The following is a 22,053-nucleotide window of genomic DNA, read 5'->3' on the forward strand; positions in this document are numbered from 1 at the left end:
ACCCAGGCCTGACACAAGCTGATTCCTGCAGGTCAACCTGGTGTCCTCTCCACACCTGCACTCTGCAGTGCATCCTCCTCTCCTGCTCTTCATGCCCAAGACAACATCTGCATCTCTGCTTGTGCTGTTCGCTCTGCCCGGAATGCTTCTTGGCGGCTCAAATGTCACTTCCTCTAGGAAATTTTCCATGGGCTGTCCTTGAAATCTGTCTCTCCCTACTTTATTCCCCAAGGTTCCCAGTGCTGGCCTCCACCATAGCTGTGATTAAACAGTTTTATAAGTATATAACAGAAAAGGGAAAAGTGCTAGTTTTAAAAGTCATCTGCAGTCTGAGCCAATTGGCTAAGGAAGAAGGTAGAATTGTTCTTGGGGAGAGAATGTTCTCTTGGTTAGAAAAAGACCATAAGAGGTAAATTTTGATGAAATTCCCCTGGCCATAGGTTAAATGTGAGCTCATGGGACAGAGAGAGTTTAAACTGCTGCGTAAGATGTTTATGACCCAGCACCCTGCTTTCGCTATTCACTGCTCTCCCCATCCCCTTGCCAATCCCCACTCAGGCAGCTAGGCCTGCAACTCTTTGCAAACAAAGTTAAATTATTTATTTGGGAATTCAAAAGCTAAGACCTTGAGTTGCAAAAACCCAGGCTTTTGAACTTCGAAAACCTAAGCCCTGAAGGATTTGTATAAACTCTGTAACATAAATAGTAGATTTGGAGAAATATACAATCAATTGGAGCCACTTTGCCACAGCTAAGACCAAAACTATATGAAACGAGGCAGCAAGGAGAGAGAAAAAGCCAGTGGTGAAGAAGAGATGACACTCTGAGGAGTCCCTGAGGAAGGTCCTTTTGTTACCTACACTGGGAACTCGGAGAGTGAAAAAGGATACATGCCCTTCCTGGGTCAAACCCAGGAAAGCAGGAGGCCCATGTGGCTCTGGAAAGGCAGTGAAAAAGGAGCTGCATGGTGCTTGTAGTCTGAGGAGTCTTAACAGCTTTACAGCATGGGAGCAAATGAGTGTTCTGTGCACCCTGCTAGGGATCAGCGGCCGCTGGGAGGGAGTTGGACCCGGAGAGATGTTGTGGTTGGAAATGAAGGAAGACATAGCGGCCATCCTTGTGAATTGACAAGAATGGTGAGACAGAACCATGTGTAGCTCAGGGCATGCCCCCAACACTCCAGCCTCACCAGTATTGGGATGACTCCTAGAACTTGACACACATCTGGCAGAAGGAGCAAGGAAAGCCTGAAGTGACTGAGAACATTTATGCCACCTAGAGGAAGGGTGTCAGAAAAATAAAATGTTTCAATGTAAAAGAAATAACATTTCATTTCATGCAGCCGTATATTTATGGACTAAGAATCTAATGGTTTTTGGGTCTGCATATCAAAACAAGAATTAATGCAGCTGAAGAGAGCGAGGAAGAATGAGGGTAGAGGGAGAAAGAGAGGCCCAAGATGATGGCAGAAAGCTTCAGCTCAAGGGTGAACAGGACCAGCAAAAATCCCCCATGGTTTGCAGTGCCTGTAAATTTCCACTAAAGTGAGTCTCATACTCAAATTTAATTTCTCACTTGTCCTGGTCTTTGCTGCAGCTACCCTCTGTGGCCCCAAAATCTTCAATATCATCCACACTAGCCTTGCATTAGTGATGCTTTGTGAGGATGAAGGAGGAGGAGCAGTGGTGTGTGTGGAACCAAGTAGCAAAGAAAGAGGACAAGCACTGCCAGGACCTAGAGTGGTGGCAGTCAGATGGTGGCTGGGGCTGGAGTCATCTCAAAGGCTTCCTTGCTCCTGTGCCACTCAAGTGTTACCTGGGACCTCAGCTGAGGCTGTTGGCCAGAACACCTGCACATGGACTCTCCGTGTGGTCTGGGCTTCCTCACAGCATGGCACCAGGGTTCCAAAAGCAAGCATCCAGAGAGAAAGCCTGACAGAAGCTCTACTGTCTTTTATGATCCAGTTTCAGGAATCAATCAAGCAGCATCACCTCCACCTCATTCTGTTCATGAGAAACAGATCAGAGAGGCCAGCCCATACTCAAGGGGATGGGAATTAGACTCCAACTCTTGATAGGAAGAGTATCAACAAATTTGCAGACGTGTTTAAAATGACCACAAAGATCAAGAAGTCACTAGGAGAAACAGAAGCCCCTGGGAATCTCTGAAAATACTGACTGTGAGGGTCATGCTAGTTTTCCCATCATGTGTGGAAATGGGTCCCAGATGATTCCATTTGAGTAGCACAGGGCGGGGTAACCTCAGAGGCTAAAAGACTTCGGGGGATCCCAGGTCAGTGATGCCAGTTCAGCTGTCTGACATCCACGGTAGATAGTAAACTAAGTACTCTCTGCCCTGGGCATTGGGCAGCCCAAGGTTAGGGGCCAAGAATGAACCCTTGGAGGACTGCCCCCAGGAATTCTCAGGCTGAAGGCTCATAGGCCATCTGCTGCCAAAGCTGGTGTAGATGGTGACCCCATGATACCTGAGGAATCAGAACTAACTGGTCGCTCCTCAGGCCCATGGAAAAGTCTTGGCCCATCTCTCAAATTGCCTGCATTGGTAAGGGTTGTTCTAGAATAGCAGCCCCTATGATCTCTCTGCTAAATCCTGAATCCCCAGCATATACTGCTCCCAAAGACAGCTGGAGGGGCCCCAGAATGTAAGATGGGCCCTGCTATGTTGGAGGGAAAACCACTAGGGCTTCCCAAGGTGACCCAGAACCAGTAGCCTCGGTGCTCAAACCTCTCCAAGGAAAGAGGGACCCCAAGAGATCTTTCCAAAACCCCTGGCGACTCAAGGAGTTACCCCCCCACCCCGTCCTTCCTCCTACCCACCCACTCATTACTCTCTGGGGAAGCAGTAAAGAATAGTGATCAAGAGGACAGTATCAGGAGTTAGATCTGAGTTCAAATCTAAGCTCTGCCTTTTTCTGGCTATGTGGCCTTTAGTAAGTGGCTTAACCTCTCTGAGTCTGAGTTTCCTCATTTAAAGATGTAGATAATAATTGTACCATCTTGAAGTGTTATTGGAAGAATTAAATAAAATTGTTTATGTAAAATGCATAGCACAGTGCTCAATAGATGGTTATGATTATTCCCAAACATTCACTGTAGGTCAAGACTTAAGTAACACGGATTCAGAGATGAATCAATCTACGTCCTCAAAGAATTCTCAGGCTAGTAAAGAGACAGACAAGTGACCAGACAGTGATAATACAGTTCTGTCAGTGCCATGACTGAGGGAAGCACAGGGCCTGACAGCACAAAGGGGAAACTTCAGCCCTAATAAGTAAAAAAGACATTCAGGTATAAATGATTGGAAAGTGAGAAATAAAGCTGACATTATGTATAGATAATAGGATTGTCCACATAAAATGAAACAAAACAAAAAGTCCACAGACAAATTATTAGAATTATTAAGCAAGGCAGTTGGATGTAAGGTCACTATACAAAGGCCATTACATTTCTACACAGCAGCGATGAGCAATTGACATAGAAAACGTAATATTTAAAAGATGCCATCTCTAATAGAAACAAAATTATAAAGTACTTAGGCATGACTGAAACTAAAAGTTGTGTAAGATCTATATGAAAATAATTATAATACATTATTGAGAGGTACTTCCTCAACCAAGTGATCAAATCTAATATCACCAATCATTAGACAAATGACATTGCATGCCCTCAGATGTGAAACACAGGGATAGACATCTTAGTGACATAATATTCCTTCCAAAAATGTTTAACCTGTATCTAACCATGAAGAAACAATCATACAAGGATTGCTGGTGGGAGTACATATTGGTACAACCATTTTGAATCTAAATTAAATGATATTTTTGCAAAACAACTGGCCTGTACTTTCAAAAATATAGTGAAGGACAAAATTCACATAGGTCAATGACAGGCTGAGAACTGTTCTAGATGAAAAAAGATAAAAGAGACAAGACAACTAAATACAGTGTGAAATCTTTAATTTGATCCTGATTTTTAAAAAATCAACTATGAAGGACATTAAGGGGACAATTGGAGAATTTTTAATATGGACTGCATATCAGAGAATAATAATGTATCAGTGTTAAATTTCCTGAATGTTATAATTATGTCGTACTCACACAGAATAAAGTCTGCGTACTTGGGAATTATGTGTAGGACTATTTGGGGGTAAAATTTCATCATTTGAGAGTACATTACTCTCAAGTGGTTCAGAATACAAGAACATATTAATACTTACATAAATATAGAGAGCTAAGGCTAATTTTGCAAGGGTATGTGGATGTTGATTTACTACTCTTGTGGGTATTCTATATAGCCTTGACATTGTTCCAAAATAAAAAGTTGGGAAAAAACCTTACTGAAAGATATTAAAGAAGATCTAAACAAATTGAGACAATAACTATCCCATGTTTCTAAATAGAAGTACTTAATATGATTAATTTTAGATTCAATGCAATGTCAATCAAAATCCCCACAGGGCTTTTTCTAAATTAAACCTGACAAGCTGGTTGTAAATTAATATGGAAGAGGGAAAGGCCAAGAATATCCTAGACATTTCTGAGGAAGGAAAGAAAGAGAAAGGACCTACCGTACTAGTTATCAAAATGTATTACGAAATCATGGTAATTAAGACAGCATGATGGTACAGATTGGCCAATATGGATAAGAATAGACAGTCCCAAAACAGACCTATCATATAATATGACAGAAATGAAAACGGTGAAATTGGATCCATATTTTATCCCATATGCAAAAATTCATTCAAGATGGACTAAGGACCAAAATAGAAAAGATAAAACTTTAAAAATATTTAGTATAAAATATATATAACATTTAGAAAATATATATACTATAAAATAAGTTTAATATATTTATAACTTTGTCCTGGGTAATACTTTTTTAAACAATTTACAAAAAAGAGTTAATCATAAAAAAAATAATAAATTGAACTTGCTAAAATAATTACTTCTGTTCATTGACACATTTTAAAGAAGAGCAATAATTTACAAAAATTTACAAATAATTTACAAACAAAAGGGAAAATAATTATAACAGATCACCAAAAAGGATTTGTATCAAGAATGTATAAAATGCCTCAAACCATTCAGAGAAGGAAAAACAATATAAAAATGAATAAAAGTCACAATTAAGCATTTCACAAAAGAAGAAAGCCATATCTTCAATAAATATTTACTCAACCTCATTGGTAATCAGGTAAGTGAAAATGAAATCCCAATTATCCCCATTCAATTTATAAAGATTAAGTCATTTTGGGAGGAAAAGGTCAAGTGTTTTGTTATAGACATGGTAAGTTTGAGATGTCTATTGGATATCCAAGTAGACGTATCAAGTAGTTATCTAGAAATATGCATCCAAAGTCCAGGGTAGAGATCTAGGTTAGGTACATATTTAAAGCCATGAGACTTGATGAGATCACTAATGGGATGAATGGAAATAGGAGAAGAGTTCCAAGGACTGAGCCCTGGGTATCCTCCAACATTTAGAGACTGAGCAGGTAGAGGGGATCCTTAGAGAAGCAGGAGGGAAAGCTTTGTTATGAGCAAAGGTGTATAGGAGCAGAGATGACCAATAAGGTCAGGAATATGGGCATGGAAGTCATAAAGAACCTTGAATGCCAAGCTAGGGGTATGACTGAATAGTTCGAAAAAGACAGAGTCATGGTCAGACTCAAGATGTAGAAAGATTGTTCTGATAGCAGTGAGGAGATGAAATGGAGGTTAGGGCACAGTGAGCCTGTAGGCAGGAAGACCAGGGAGGAGGCAAGAACAATCGTGATGTCATCCTGTCAGGCTAGATCAGGGCTGGTGGTCTCCTGATCTGGGGATTTCCCTGTCCTTGTGAGTCTGGAGTGTCCAAGTCTCCAGAGATTTTTCTGCCAAAGATTTCAGCAGGGTCTTCCTGGTTTGGCCTGAACTCTGAGAAGAAAAGATTGCCGAGGCCTCTGTCCGTGGTGCTGATTTGTAAGTTCCTGTCTCGACCTCTTGAAGATGTATCTGCGCTCACATCTCAGCTCTCAGAGCTGGCACACAATCAACAAGCATAGCACCACCCCACATATGGCCAGAGGCTCAGAGGCCTTAGGTTTTGATAAAAGATGATTTTGCGCTGTGTGTCTGGCTCCACCTCTGTTCAGATCTCCCAGTACTATTTGGGCCTCTCGGAAATATTTCGTAGTTTTAATTGTACAGATTGTATGCATGATTTGTTAAAACTACCCATAAATATTCCATGTTTTATGTTATTATAAGTGGTGGTGTTTTTTCCTTTTTTTCTTTTTCTTTTTTTTTTTTTTTTTGGTAAGGAAGATTGGACCTGAGCTAACATCTGTTGCCAACTCCTCTTTTTTGCTTGAAGAAGATTGTCACTGAGCTAACATCTGTGCCAATCTTCCTCTATTTTGTATGTAGGATGCTGCCACAGCATGGCTTGATGAGCAGTGTGTACGTGTGCACCCAGAATCCAAACCCGTGAACCCCAGGCCTCCAAAGTGGAGCACACAAACTTAGCCACTATGCCACCGGGCCAGCCCCTGTTTTTAACATTTTATTTTCCAGATATTCATTCCTAGTATATAAAAATACAATTGATTTTTGTATATTGACCTTTTAGCCTGTGACTTTGTTAAATTAATATATTACTTCCAATAGCTCTTTTGTATATTTCTTAGGAATTTTTATTTATATGATCATGCCATTTTTAAATAAAGAAAATTTTGCTTCTTCACATCTATCTCTTTTTTTTTAGCTTATGGCACTGAGAGAACCTTAGTACAGTGTTGAGTAGAAATGGTGAGAGCCAGACAGCCTTGTCTTGTTCTTAACCTGAGTAGAAGTACTCCATCTTTCAACATTAAGTATGTTATTAGCTGCAGGTTTTCCACAGATACTCTTTATCACATTGAGGAAGTTCCTTTCTACCTTTAATTTTCTTAGAGTTTTTCTTGTGAATAGATGATAAATGTTGTCAATGATTTTTTTGTATATATTGTAATAGTCTTATTGTTTTTCTCCTTTATTCTATGGTGAATTATACTGATTTTCAAATGTTAAACTAATCTTGCCTTTCTAAGATGAACTCCACTTGGTCAAACTATATCACTTTTGTATATTGCTAGTTACAATTTTCTAATATTTGTTAATGATTTTTCATCTATTTTCATAACAGAAAGTGAGTAATTTTCTCTCTTTGTAATGTTTTGGTTTGGTTTTAACATTAGGATAATATTGACCTCAAAGAATAAATTGTAAAGATTTCCCTTTTCTCGTATTTTTTGAATGAGTTTGTGTTAGATTAGTATTATTTTTTCCTTAAACATTTAATAGAATTCACCAGTGAAACGATTTAGACCTGGATTTTCTTTTCTTTTATTATTTTTTGGGAGGAGAGGAGAGAGATCTTAATTACAAATTTAATTTCTTGACTAAATATAGGGCTATTCAAACATCCATTTTTTTCTTTAGTTAAGCTCTGGCGGTTTGTACTTTTCAAGGGATTTGTCCATTTCATCTAAGTTGTCAAATTTATTGGCATAAAGTTTTTCAAAATATTACATTATTATCCTTTTCACGCCTAAAGGATGTGGAGTGATGTTCCCTCTTTCATTTCTGATATTGTTAATTTGTGTCTTCTTTCTTTTCCTTTGATCAATCTGACTAGAGATACATCAATTTTACTGGTATTTCTAAAGAATCAGCCTTTGGTTTAATTTTTTTCTACTGTTTGTTTTCTATTTAGTTGATTTCCACTCATATCTTTATTATTTCGTTCCTTCTGTTTATTTTTAATTTGCTCTGTTTTTCCTGGTATGTTAAGGTACACATTTAGATAACTGATTTTCAAACTTTCTTCTTTTCTAACAAAAGAATTTAAAGTTATAAATGTCCTTCTAAGTAATTTTAGCCACTACCCTCAAATTTTGATGTCCTTTGTTCTCTTTTCCTGCCTTCTTTTGGATAGAGTTGTTTGTCTGTTTTTCTTATTTCATTTTATTTCCACCATTAGCTTATTAGCCATCCATCTTTTATTTTCAGTGGTTTCTCTAGGGTTTATAATATGCATCTGTAACTTACCGCAATCTACCTTCCGAAAACACTATACTACTTCACACATATTGAAGGAAACATAATAATATGCTTCCATTTCTCCTTCCTGTCCTTTGTTGTCATACATTTTACTTCTACAAATGTTATAAACAGCACAATATACTATTATTTTTGCTTTAAATAGTACATTTTAAATTTTTTTAACTAAGAAAAAGGGATTCTGTATTTAACATTCCCAGTGCTATTCATTCCTTTGTATACATCCAAATTCCCAGCTTGAAATTTTACCTCAGCTTGAAAAATTTCCTTTAGCATTTCTTATAGGGCAAACCCATTGGTGTAAATACTCTCAGCTTTTGTTTGTCTGAAAATATCTTTATTTTCCTCCATTTTTGAAGTATGTTCACTGGTGTATAATTCTAGTTTGACTTCTTCTTTTTCTTTCAGCTCCTTACTCTATTGTCTTTTGGCTTGCATTGCTCCTAGTTAGAAATCAATGATAAGTTTTATTTTTATTCCCCTGTACATAATACATGTCTTCTTCTTTCTCTTTCCAATATTTTCTCTTTATCACATGTGTTTTAGTAAAGTGGTTATGATACACCTTGGTATCATTTTTTTGTGTGTTTATCCTGCTAGGGTTTGTTGATCTTCTTGAGTCTATTGTTTATAGTCTTCAAGTTTGTAAAATTTTGGCCTATTATTTCTTCAAATATTTTTTGCCCCTGCCCTTTCTGAGACATACGTTATATCACATATGTTATAACACATATGTTATACCACTTGTAGTGTTCCACAGGTACTGAGACTCTACTCATTTTTTTTTAAGATTTTATTTTTCATTTTTCTCCCCAAAGTCCCCTGGTTCATACTTGTATATTTTAGTTGTGGGTCCTTCTAGTTGTGGCATGTGGGACATCACCTCAATGTGGCCTGATGAGTGCTGCCATGTCCGTGCCCAGGATATGAACCGGGGAAACCTTGGGCCACCACAGGAGAGCTCGGGAACTTAACCACTCAGCCACGGGGCCAGCCCTACTATTCATTTTTTGAAGTCTTTTCTCTTTGTGTGCTACAGTTAGGATATTTTCTATTGCTATGTCTTCAAATTCACTGAGGTTTTATTCTTCAGCATCTAATCTGCTTTTAAGCTACTATATGTTTTCTTTAGTTCAGATATTAGACTTTTAGACTCTTGAATTTCATTTGGTAACTTCCACTTCTTTCCTCATTGTGTTCGTCTTTTCATTTAAATCTCTTAATATATATTAATAATATATAATATATAATCTGTGTAACATAGATTATATATTAATATTGATTATTAAAGAAATTAATTGATATAAATAAATTAAATAATATGAATATAATATATAATTTATTATTTATATATAATATATAAATTTATATATTATACTTTATATTATATATTTTATATTTTATATAAGCTATGTTATATATTATATAGTTACATATTGTATTTTTATTTTTAATAAATTAATTATATAACTGTATAATTATGTAGATTATATAATAGTATATATAAATTATATAAATATATTATAATATATAATATATAATATAAACAATAAATAATATAAATTAAACAACTTTAAAATAAATTAATTAAATATTGGTGTTAATTAATAATATATTATTAACATTATTAATATATTATATATAATATATTATAGCTATATTTAAAATAGCTGTTCAAAGTCTATGCTAATTCCAGTATCTCTGTCATTTCTGGGTCTATTTCTATACAGTAATTTTTCTCCTGCTTTTAGGTCATATTTTCCTGCTTCTTTCCATGTGTAATCACTTCATTGGATGTTGGATATTGTGAAAGTTCCATTGTTGAGGGTCCAAATTTTGTTTCCTTCCTTTAAAGAATGTTGAAGTTTGTTTTGTTTGGGTAGGCAATTAAGTTACCTGTGGATCAGTTTTATTCTTTTTTGAGCTTTATTCAGGTAGCTCTGGAGTAGCCTTTACCCTAAGGCTACTACAGCTATACTACTAGAACCCTTTTGAGGTCTCTACTGAATGCCCCAAGTATTCAACATGTCCTCGCCACTCTAGCCAGCTGGAACTTGAATGTCTCCCAGCCTAGGCTGAACTCTGGAAGTTGTTCAGCTTATAGCTCCCGAGTAGTTGTTATTTGCCCACACTCATGGAGTTTCACTCTGTGTATGCACAGTATTTAGACAAAAACTCAAGGGAGATCCCTATGCAGATTTCTGGAGCTCTTTCTCTGAGTAGCTCCTTTCTCTCTAGTACTCTTCCCTGCAAATTCTAGTGTGTCAGCCTTTTCAAACTCTAATATCCCTCTCCTCAACACAAAAATACCTCTGTGCTCTATGGGTTTCCCCTCCCTGCTCTGCCAGAAACTGCCTTCAGGCCTAAAGCTAGAGTGATCATCAGGCTCACCTTGTGTGTCTTCCTTCTCTCAGGGATCATAGTCCTATGCTAACTGTTGTTCAATGTCTGGACAGTTGTTTCATATGTTGGTCTAGCATTCTAGTTATTTACACAGTAGAGAAAGTCCAGTACGACTTACTCAGTCATGTTCAGAGCTAAAATTCCTCTCCCTTGGGTCTTTATTCAAATGTCACTTCAAAAGTTGCAATCTCTCCAACAATACTGCCTGTCCTTCTTTTCTGCTTCATTTTTCTCCTTAACACTCATCGTCCAACACAATATATATATCCAAATATATATGTATATATTTATCCATCTTCCTTACATATTGTTTCCCTTTATTAGAATGCAAGCTCCATGTAGGCAAGCATTTTTGTGTATTTTGTTCCCTGTTGTAGCTCCAGCACAAAGATTAGATACATTAAGTACTCAATAAATATGTGATGGATGGATAAAAATCACCTCCTTTCAAAAATTTTCCTTGATGCCAGCCCTACCCTTTCTCCATCTTCTATCATGGTAGTGATCACACCTCTATTGTTTATATGTCTGTCTCTCTCTCACTCGCTCTCTCTCTCTCTGTTACACACACACTCAAATGTGCGCGTGCGCGCACACACACTCCAGGAGTTCTTAAACAGCAGGAATATGATCTTGTCTACCTGTGTATCCCCACCTCCCAACATAGGACTGGACACAGGAGAGTTATCAATTGCATGAATGAGAATTGTCCCACTACAAAGTGCAGTTGTCCAGGAGACCGGCAGAGGGCAGCACAAGGCCGTGCATGTCTTTATTGTCTCCCTAGTCTCAGTCTCAGGTGAGTATGGGCTGCTACCAGATGGAGCCGGAGCTGGAGACTTAGGCTGACTTAGACACACAGAGCTAGTGCTATTCCCTCAGAAAAGGACTCAGGAGAGCCCGGGAAGCCTCCCCTAGGTTTTTCCCCACATGGCCTTGCTGATGTAGCATCTCCTGCAGTGTACTCCTTCACCCACAAACACTCAGCCTTGGTGGAGGGAGCAGAGAGAAAGAGACACACAGCCTTTCTTCAATTAGAAGAGCCCACCCTTCACGATCCTATCACCTTCTCTCCCAGCCTGTGCTGTTTACATTTCCTGGTTCACATGAGATTGCTGAGAGGTCTGTTTCCTGGCCTCCCTATCCACTCGATGAACTTGGCGATTCCTTGAAGCCCTTTAATTCCCACCTTTTAAGTTTAATCCCTACCACAGGCACTACCAAGAAGTGAGCATTCTTAGTTCCAATTTACAGACAAGGAAACAGGCTCAGAGAGGAAAAGGAATTTGTCTAAAGTCACAGAGCTAGTGAGTAGAGAGGCTGAGCTCCAACCCAGATGTGCTGGTCCAGGGCTCCTTCTGTGGCCAGTTGCAGCCCCCTCTCCAGCTCAAGCCCCAGCGGAAGAGAGCAGGAGCAGGACAGGTGGGCTGGAGGCTATAGTGAAGGTTCTTTCCTCCCAGGGTTATTGTTCTCGTCCTAAAATAAACCCAGTCACTCCAGACTCGCCTTCTGTTTGTTTGTGTGTTTTCCAGTATAAACCTATTGTGTGGCATTGACCCAGGGGCCATTACCTGCTTCCTGGGAAATCTCGCAGGGCAGAACCTGGTTATTATTGGTATATTCCAGGGCCTCACACAGGACCTTTCCAAGATAGGGGCTCCCTCAGGGCAGGATTGTTGGATGGATGGATGGGGTCACCAAGATGAAGGACAATACCTGGAAACTCTTTAGAGTCTCCTCTACTCATCTAATAATTTCATTCAGTGAATGGTCCCTGAGGTCCCTCTAGCACTGGACCCTGTTCTGGGTGCTAAAGACACGGTTGATAGATGGAGAAAATGAGACTTCCCCGAGGCACACAAAGCTTGCAGCAACTCAGAGGAGGCTGTGTCTGGACTAGAAGGAGAATCCCAGGGGGGGCAACCGTCTCCCCGGCCCACAATAATGCTGGGAACGAGTTGCTGCTTCCGGCTGCCTGCGACCCATCCAGAGAGAAACCATTGTTTAGCTTGGAGCTTGGCCCCTTTCCTACCACCTAATCCTTCCCCTTCCCATTGTCCTTAGGCCTCTTGTCAGGGTACAGGATGCAGCTGCCGGCACAGCAGCAAAAAGGATGGGGAAGGGGCTGGGGGAAGCAGATGAGGCCATCCCAGGAGAGGTAAGGTGCTTCAGCTGGTGTTCCCTTCCCAGATGAGCTACAGACAAAGGCCCCAGGCAGCAGGCTCCACCAGCAGAGCGCTGGCACCGGGTGCAGAACTCAGGCTTCCGAGGTAGACAGATCCAGATTCAAGCCCCAGCATCTGCCACTGATGTGTTGTGTGTCCCTGGGCAAGCCTCTTTCAATCTCTGAGCATCCATTTCCTTCTCAGTTAGAGTAGGGATAAGATGCTTGCCTAGTGAAGATTACCTTACTGCAGTGAGGGTTAACACAAAAATGCCTGATGCTTAAGTATTCTTAAATGTTCATTTCTGTTCCTTCCCTCAACTTTAACCATAGCAAAACACCAAGAAAGATGATGGCAAAGAAGGTTCTTGGAGCAGATGGAAGCAGCATTTTCTATTAGGTAAGTGAAGATGTATTATCACAACTGGGTCATCAAAATCACATTTAATAATTAATAATCACATTAATGGACCACTGACCTTTATTGAGAACTTACTATGGGTCAGGCACATTACTTCTTCATAGCTACTCTGTGAGCTAGGCATTATCAGGGCAGATCCACGGGCGTGTGCCCAGTACAGCTGCACAGAGCCCCTAATCAGAAGGGTGCCCCACGATGGGGGTTTGATGTTCTGCTATCACTATATTGGAATTCTTAATAATTTTATTTTTGAATTTGTGTTTTGTAATGAAGTCTGAATGAACCATGGAGGCTGCGCTAAGGACTTCGGAGCCTCAGCTCCCACGTAGTCCAGCCTCTGGTCCCCTTCCCACTTCCCTTTCCCCAGGATGGGTTCTCCGCTGCCTGTCTCCCACCCCACCTCGTCCCAGGCAGGGGCCTGGATGCAGGCACAGGAAGGGGCAGGTTCGGAGTGTATGCCAAGTCAAGAGGCAGGGCCCATGCCCCTGTGAGTATCTTCATGCCCAAGGGAGCACAACATAAAATAGTGAACAATAAACATGACAGCTTGAGCAGGAAATCACGGAAGAAAGGAAAAGGTTTTTTCCTGCTTTTTGAACAAGGGGCCCTACATTTTCATTTGTGCTGGGCCCCACAAATTGTGTAGCTATTATTAGCACTGTTTCACAAAAGTAGAAACTGAAGCTCAGAGAGGCTCAGTAATTTGCCCAAGATCATACAGCTGCCAAGTGGCAGAGTTCAGACATGGACTTAGGTCCCAGAGGAAAGAGGACTCTGAGATCTTAAAAAGCTTCAGCCCAGGAATTAGAAGCCCTGGATCTGACTTCCCATCACGATCCTGGGCAAGTTTACCCTCACTCTATAGCTCAGTTTTCCCAAGTGAAAGTGCTGTGTAGAGTCTTCCAAGGTAGCACAGGGTGTCAAGATTTGGCTTTGCCACTTACACAGGCTGGGACTTTGAGCACAGGAAAACCATCTTTGCTCACCTTCCCCACAAGAACTGCTAGGAGGATTCAACAGGCTTCTTCCACCCTGCATGACCCTTCATGGCATATAAAGCACTTTCATGCTGCTTCCTCCCATAAAAAGCACTCGGCAGAAAGCTGGGCAAGGAATATTCTTATTCTTACTTTAAAGACAGGAAAGTTGAAGCATCAGAACTGTAAAGCGATAAGCTTTGATAGGGTAATATGGCTTCACAGACTCAGAGTCATAACATAGACATCCCCAAATGAAAAGATGGGTCACTACCTTGGGCAGTCCTAGTGTGGAAGGGCAACATGGGTTTCTCAGTGTAGGAGCCCTTGCTCTGAGAGGGTTGACTTAATCTCCAGCCTTGAGGGTCCCAGGTCTGAGGGAGGAGGCCAGAGAAGTACCCAAGAGCTCCTGAGAGAAGAGAAACACGAGGCCAGCAGCTTTCAAAGGGTGACTCAGCAGCCAATGGGATGTTTACCCAACACAGGAGGGGTGTTATCTATAGACCAATAGACATACAGGCAGACAGAGGGACTGAATGACAGATCCAACAGAAGCATCCCCTTAGCTCTCACCTCTACTCCTCCAGCCTGCCCACCCATGACCAGCCCACTGGTCAGTCCTAGGGGAGGTCTTGACCTGCAGAGAGGGTAGGGTCTGGCTGACCAGAAGTCACTGCAACTGGGTGATGCATCCTTGGCCCTGCCTCACTCCCCTGGGTTCCTCAGTCCCTGGTTTCCTTGGTGAGGATGTGACACCTACAACACAGGAGGGCCATGAGATGGGCTGTCCTGGGCCAGGGCCCTCTCTTCCCAAGGCTTCTCATGATCACGGGATATGTTTGTGAAATGGTTCCTGAAATCAGGACCCTTTCCTGTCCATGCCAGACCTACAGGGAGGTGCTAGTGCAAAGTTGTCCAATAAAACTTTCTATAATGATGGAAATGTTCTGTTCTGTGCTGCCCAATGGCCACTAGCCACAAATGGCTATGAAGCACAGTGGCCAGTGAAACTGAGGAACTAATTTAAACTTTTATTTAATATTAATTAAGTTAAATGTAAGTTTAAATTGCCATTCGTGGCTAGTGGCTACTGTATTGGGCAGTACAGCCCTAGAAACAAAAGGAGACAATAAAAACAGAATAACTATACCATGCTTTCGGACTTCAAAAGCACTTTCACAAGCATCTTCTCACTTGTCTGCCCTGTGAAATAGATGTTTATCCCCATTTTACAGAAGGGAAAACTGAAACTCAGAGAATTTAAATGGCTACCATGCTGACAAAGATAATAAGTATTAAAAGATGATTTAATCCTGGATCTCTTGATTCCAAAACTCCGCCATACAACTCTGCCCACTTATGCAAACATCGCATAGTTATCAGATCATTATTTTTAAGTGCCTACCTCTGGGACAGACACACAAAGACAAATAAGAGACAGGACCTGGGTGGGTATCCCTAGACAGTGTGATTGCCACAATGAGAATGTAGGTATAAAAACTACTTTGTGACTTTCTTGCAAGTAGCTCAAAACACTTTGCTTATAATACCGTCTACATCTGATGACTCTTAAATTTATATTCCAGACCCCAAACTCTACCCATAACTCCGAATGCATACACCAAACAGTCCATGTGACTATTGAATTGGCTTCTCAACTTTGCTCCAAACCTGCTCTTCCCCATCTCAGTAAACGGCAATTTCCTTCTGCTAGTTGTTCCACCCTAAAAGCCTCACTCCTCTTTTATTCCCACCTTTCATCTAATCCGTCAGCAGGTATTGCTAGCACTATCTTCACAAAGTATCCAGAATGCTCACCGTCTCCACTCTTGCCACCCTGGTCTATCATCATCATCATGTCTACCTGGACTGACACAAACTGCTCTCCTTCGTCCCTCACCCTCTCCTCATTCTCTTTTCACACAGTAGCCAGAGTGATCTTTTTAAAATCCAAGCCATAGAATGTCTCCTCTCAACTTAAAGTACCAATGGTTTCCCCAAGTCCTTACTGTGGTCCACAAGGCCCTTCACTGTCTGGCCCATGATGCTTGGCTGACCTCATTTCCTACAGCTCGCCTCCTTCTTGCTCTTCAGGTCCAGCCACACCAGGTCTTCCAGGTCACTCCTTCCTGAAGACCATTGCACAACTCACTCCCTCACTTCCTCCCAGTCTCTAACCAAAAGTCCCTTTATCTCAGAGGCACTCCCCATCCCCTTATCTGGTTTTAATTTTCCTGATAGCACTTATCACCTCAGAACATTTGAAATGCTTGCCTGTCGTTGCTCTCACTAGAATATAAGCTGTAGGAATAGGGTTGGCAGATAAAATACACCACACCCAGTTAAGTTTGAATTTCAGATAAAAAAAAAAAGAATTGATTTTTTCAGTATGAAGAGGTCCCAGATGCTGCATGGGATATACTTATACTGAAAAAATATTCGTTGTTGATCTGAAATGCAAACTTTACTGGGTAGCCCGTATTTTTATTTGTTAAATCCGGCAAGCCTACGCAAGAACGCAGGGACGGTAGTTATTTTGTTCCTTGCCGTATCCCCAGCGGTGGAACTGCTCCTGACACGGAGTAAGCTCTCAGTAAATATTTATGGAATGAATGAATGTGCTCAACTGAATCATTAATCTGTAACACGCCTAAAGTTTTAATAAACAGCATGTGACTCAGAGGGGCGGAACACCCAGGCTGGCTAAGTCCAGGTCACAACTGGGGACCCGGACGCTTAACAAACTTTCCAAGTAGGTCGAGCAGCTGACCGCTTCGCCCACTCCGCCTCCCCGCTCGTCGGAAACGAAACCCTCGTCCTCCTCAGGCGAGCGGCGCGGCTCAGGTGGCCTTCTGGGGGCGGAGCCTCCCCAACCGCCTCCCCGCCGCCACCCTCTTCCCGGGTGTGACGTCACTCGCCAGGTGACCAATGGGAGCGCGGCTTACTGGCAGGCGGCGCCGGCGGCCGCTGCCAAAGGGGAAGTGAGCTGGGGCTGGAGCAATGGCCCGGGTCCGGAGCCCGCGGCCGCCGCCGCCGCAGCCGCCAGCGCGTCAGGAGCAGCCGCGGCCGCAGCCGGAGCGGGGGCCGGAGTCGCGGCTGGAGTGGAGGCGGCGCATGTGAGTTGCCGAGAGTCGCCGGTGCCGGAACACCTCAGACTCTAGGTGGGAGCGCTTCAGGTGGCTGAGCCGCCGTCGCCCCTCCGCACCTCACCCCCAGGCCCAGACAGCAGGGCTGGGGTCTCCCCGGGCGCAGGACTGGCTCCTCTCAGCCCGTGCCCTCCGAGCCGGGCTCTGGGTCTTCCTCGGTCTCAGGCTCCCTTCAAACTCAGGACGGAGGACGGCGATCACTCCAGACCCGGGCATCTTCTCGGCGTCCAGGCTGTGTCGGGGTTGTAGCGACTGGGAGCCCCCTCCTGCTGCCACCTGTCCAGCTAGGGAGGGACTAGCGCGTTCCTTGTCTCGCTGTGCACCTCCCCCTCTCCTCCCGTTCAAGAACAAGTTTCTTTTCCCTATCGATTGGGAATCCTGCCCCGGAACTCCAAAACACTCATCTGTGTGTCCTTCCCCAATTCCTGGAGCACGCTTAGAAATATTATCTACTTATCAGGGCTGAGAATTTCTCGTTCTTGACTTGGCTTCTTATCCCCTTTGGGAGACAAAGGTTGCCCCCCCCCCCTTAACACCCTCTTAACTAACTGACACTCCATGCTCAGGGCCTTATCCGTTTGGATCACCAGCTTCTTGGCCATCTCTATGTGACTTCCCCCACCCATCTGAGTTCCAGTTTCCTCTGGGCTCCAATCTCCAGCCCTCAGCGGATCTGGTCGGTCCCACCCCTGGGTGGGAGTGACCGGTGGGCTCTGGCCCAGGATCCCTCACCCTGGAAGGCAGCTCCAAGGCAGCGAGAGAATTGGGCTTCGGGTACGAACCTGGCAGCTCCGGAGTGGGTGCTCCACTCACCCCACACAAGAAGATGAAAAAGCGCAAGGAGCTCAATGCATTGATTGGCTTGGCTGGGGACAGCCGAAGAAAGAAGCCCAAGAAGGGCTCAGGCCACCGCCTGCTTCGCACTGAGCCTCCTGACTCAGCCTCTGAGTCCAGCTCAGAGGAGGAAGAAGAATTCGGTGTAGGTGGAAATCGCTCCCGCTTTGTCAAGTAAGTGATGTGAGGAGCGGGATGGGGAAAAGGCATCTCCTTGCACCACCAGGGGCACAAATGGAACGGAAGAAGGGGGTTCTTGGGAAGAAAAAAGGTGTAGACCTTGGAAGGCAAAGAGGGAGAAAAGATGTTAAGGAGAAGATGAGTTCAGATTCTGAATGAAGGATAAGTAGAGTTCTGTCTCCAGCCGTACAAAGAAGAGCTCTGAATCTAGGGTGGTAGTGTGCGCTTGGGGAATGTGCCAAGAGCCCAGAGAGACCAATCTGGGAGGAGCAAAGAAGCTAAGAATAGGGACATAGGAGCAGAAAAGCTTTTAGAACCAGCCTTTTTTTTTTTTTTTAAGTAGAAGAGAAACAGGGACCTTAGGACCTGCACATTATTTACTTTTTGCACTCTTGATGAGTCTGAATCTTGGTGATGGGAGAATGTGGTGAGGGACATATTGTAGAAAGTATGAACCTTGAGAGTCATGAAGGGTGGGGGACAAAAAGAAGAGACAGCTTTTCTCCAAACCACTTGTAGGTGGTGCAGCCACTAGACAAATGCAGTAGTGAGCACTGAGGACATTGGGAATTGGGGCTCAGGGTGGGAAAGGGCTGAAGGGACCTTGAAGGTGCCCTTGGACCCTATCAGGGAGTAGATTAAAAGAAAAGAGTATTCTGCTGAGGATGTGGAAGCAAGGTTGGAAGCAGAAGTTTGGAGTGCTGAAGAGATTGAATGCTTTGTTTGAGGTTTGTTTATTTAGAGTGTCTGTGTCCCTTATTTTGTTAAAGCAAGAGTTTAGCTTCTAATGAGCTTTGCCAGATAGGTAGTTAAGGGCAATCCTAGTTGTGAAGATTTGATGAAGTAGAATAGTTCCACTGGAATAGTTGTCCTGTTGGGTTAGATAAGACCCCGAGTGCTGGTTGAAGTTTGCTGTGAAATCTAACCCCTTTCTGTGTTTCCTTCCTTCTGAGCCGATAAGCTAGAGTGCACAGGTGTCCACTTAAACCTGCAATTCCTGTTTCTTTCATTCCATTTGCAGTAAAACTTGCTCAAGTTTATGAAGTTTCTATAAACTGAAACAAGGTCCCCTGGAGTGAGTATGTATCTGAGAGAGAGAAATAGATAGGTAAATCCCAGTACCCTGATGGAACTGCAGAGAAGCTGTGGTCTTGACACTTTCCTAACCTGAGCTTGTTTCCAAAGACCTGAATTGATGATGGTGGCAGTGAACTGCGGTGCCCACAGGTGCCTCCTGTGGCCTGCAGGAGCTGCCTCTGTTTCACCTAAGGTTTGAAACCTTTGTACCCAATAGATGAACACTTCATAGGTCATATTACTTAGTCATTTTCAACTTGCTGTTCGGATGTAAGCGTGTTACCCTGTCTTTCCTGGAAAATCAGCTGGTTATTCATCAGAGAAGATAATTGCATGGCAACACATGTGTGCTATTTCTGATAAAGCTGTACTCATAATCACGTTTGTATTCCTGGTTGAATTTGTTCTTATGACCAGGGGAGACTATTTACGATGCTGCAAGATCTGTTATCCCCTCTGTGCTTTTGTCATCCTTGCCGCCTGTGTCGTGGCCTGCGTTGGCTTGGTGTGGATGCAGGTTGCTCTGAAGGAGGATCTGGATGCCCTCAAAGAAAAATTTAGAACAAGTAAGTGGTTGCCCATTTCAGAGTATAATCTTGGATTCTTTTCCAGGTTCTAGGACAAAGTAGATTGTGCTGAATGAAGTTGCCTGCTGATGAAGCAATTATACATTTTTCCAGCATTTGTATGCTCTTTCTTAGCCATCAGTTTCAATGGGGTAACAGTTATTTGTTTTTAAACGCGCAAAGAAAAAAACGGTGCTTATGCACCGTCAGGACAAATAGTGTCTGAAATAATGGCACTATTGTCAATGCTTGAGGTCCAGAAGGGAAGCGCTAAGCTCCAGGAGTTTAGAACCTTGGTTAACCTCCACCTGTTGTCACTTCCCCTAGTATAAAGTAGCAATAGGAACACTGGACTCTTTCCTTCCTCCCCACAGGGTCATTTGAGAAAGAATGTGGGAGTGTGTCAAACAGTTTCCTCCTTGAAAACCATATAAGACCATAGGAATGGGCAATAATAATAATGACATTTATGGAAGGTATACCGTGTGCCACATCACAAATAAATATTTGTCTCATGAGTGAGTTTTAAAGTTTGAGACTTTTCTTGAGCTGAAGAATTTTATATGTTCTAAATTAAAAAGTTATATTTTCACATCCAAAGTACTTTTTCTGAAAAATGTGTCTGCATACTAACTTCTGCCAGATTTAACCTAACCATCTTCCTTTAGCAACACTGAGATCTTTGGTTCTAGGTCTCAGTGAGCTAAGGAACCAGTTTCAAGTTAATCACAAATACTCTAACCTTTAGCAGTATTAGCACACCAGGAAACTGACCACTAGGCTTTCTCAAGGTCATAAGGAAGTCTGGCCCCAGAACTGAAATTAGAGTTGTTTACTTCTCATCTTAAGCCTTAGGAGATCACAACATCTTAGCTTCTCTTCACTCCAGCTTCTCTTTGCTGCCTGCAGTTATTCAAGTTCCGAACTGACCTGGAGACAGCTAATCCTCCTTAGTGTCTTAATGACATTCCTAGTGATGTTGCTTGAAAAGAAATGTTGAAACACTAACTTTGGTTTTCTTCTGAGCTTCTGATTCAGGTAATAACATTGGATAAGCCATAATTCTCTGACAGAATCATCCTGACCTATACGTTTTATCAACTGATGAATCAGAGTACAGTATAAGAAAGCATGGGATTTATATTCTAGTTATTTTCCCTCTAATGGTTGTCCTTAGCAGTATTGCCAGGTGTTTTTAAGGTTAATATTTTCTTTGTAAGTAGTGAGCATGACTTGGAAATGAGGTTCTCAGAAACAATGTTTAATTGTAACTAACCTCTGAAGACACCCATCTGTGCCATCATCTCTCTGTAATTAGTTGGGCTTTCTAGGTTTGCGTTACAGCTTGTTTTGATCACATATAGCAATTATTTGTTTATACATTTCAAAACATTTCTTAATTCTACCCTCCAGGGATTCCTGTCTCTGACTGCTCTGTGCCTATGTTTGCAGGACACTCATGTAATTTATACCTCAGCTGAGCTTTTCAGGGAATTTGTTTAGAAATGCATATTTAAAATGTATACATGTAATAGACCTGGTAATTAATCAGTCAACAAATATTTATTGAGCACTTGTTAATACCAGTCCCTGGAAATACTATATTCAAGAGATGCCAGGAATCATACCCAGGACTGTGAGACCTGCTTTCTATCAGTGAGCAGCATTCTCCTGAGACCCTGACTGCATTTGTCAACCAGCTGAATGAAGCGGATTTAGAATTGTTAGTCCAGCTGATTTTTGGCTTTAGTCTGCTACAATAGAAATTCCAGCACCTGTAATGTGTAAAGCGGAACTTCCTGAGGGAGATGGGAGTGGGGCCTGGGGCATAGTCAGTCCATAGGCTGAACCATTTTGGACTACTTGCTCAAGAGATTTTAGTGAAAACCATTATGTTGACTAAATGAGGTCAGTCTTATTAAGCTTAAATAATCTTTCTTTGAATTATGCTTCTGCTTTAAATATATTTCAACAAGTTAATTTTTATTTCTTGTTTTTCAAGAGGACACTGGAAGTCCTCTTATTGGATCACTCCAATAAGACCATCTGCTGATCTGGCTGTAATTCCTTTTTAAGAAATTCAGATCCCCTTGTTCTTATTGCAATAAATTTTCTGAGACACTTGTGAGGAAAAGCAGGCAAGATTGCTGAAATATGTGAAATAGGAAACAAAGCAGATAGGCT

The 22,053-nt window shown here is 42.1% G+C and overlaps 1 protein-coding gene across 2 annotated transcripts in view; it reads left to right on the top strand.

The window, feature by feature from the left end:
- The first annotated feature begins 12,473 nt into the window (after positions 1-12,473).
- EFCAB14 (EF-hand calcium binding domain 14) overlaps positions 12,474-22,053 on the top strand; it is a 41,327-nt gene continuing 31,747 nt past the window's right edge. Inside the window, exons 1-4 of one of the 2 annotated variants that reach the window (XM_008534457.2) lie at positions 12,474-12,662; positions 13,002-13,068; positions 16,823-18,220; positions 19,721-19,869. In XM_008534457.2, coding sequence (XP_008532679.1) covers positions 18,039-18,220; positions 19,721-19,869 — 331 coding nt within the window. In that variant the 5' untranslated portion in view covers positions 12,474-12,662; positions 13,002-13,068; positions 16,823-18,038. Of the gene's footprint in view, positions 12,663-13,001; positions 13,069-16,822; positions 18,221-19,720; positions 19,870-22,053 lie in introns of those variants that run through there. The other variant, XM_008534458.2, reaches the window with a different exon arrangement.

The sequence above is a fragment of the Equus przewalskii genome, chromosome 2 (assembly GCF_037783145.1).
Source record: "Equus przewalskii isolate Varuska chromosome 2, EquPr2, whole genome shotgun sequence".
Classification (NCBI taxonomy): Eukaryota; Metazoa; Chordata; class Mammalia; order Perissodactyla; family Equidae; genus Equus; species Equus przewalskii.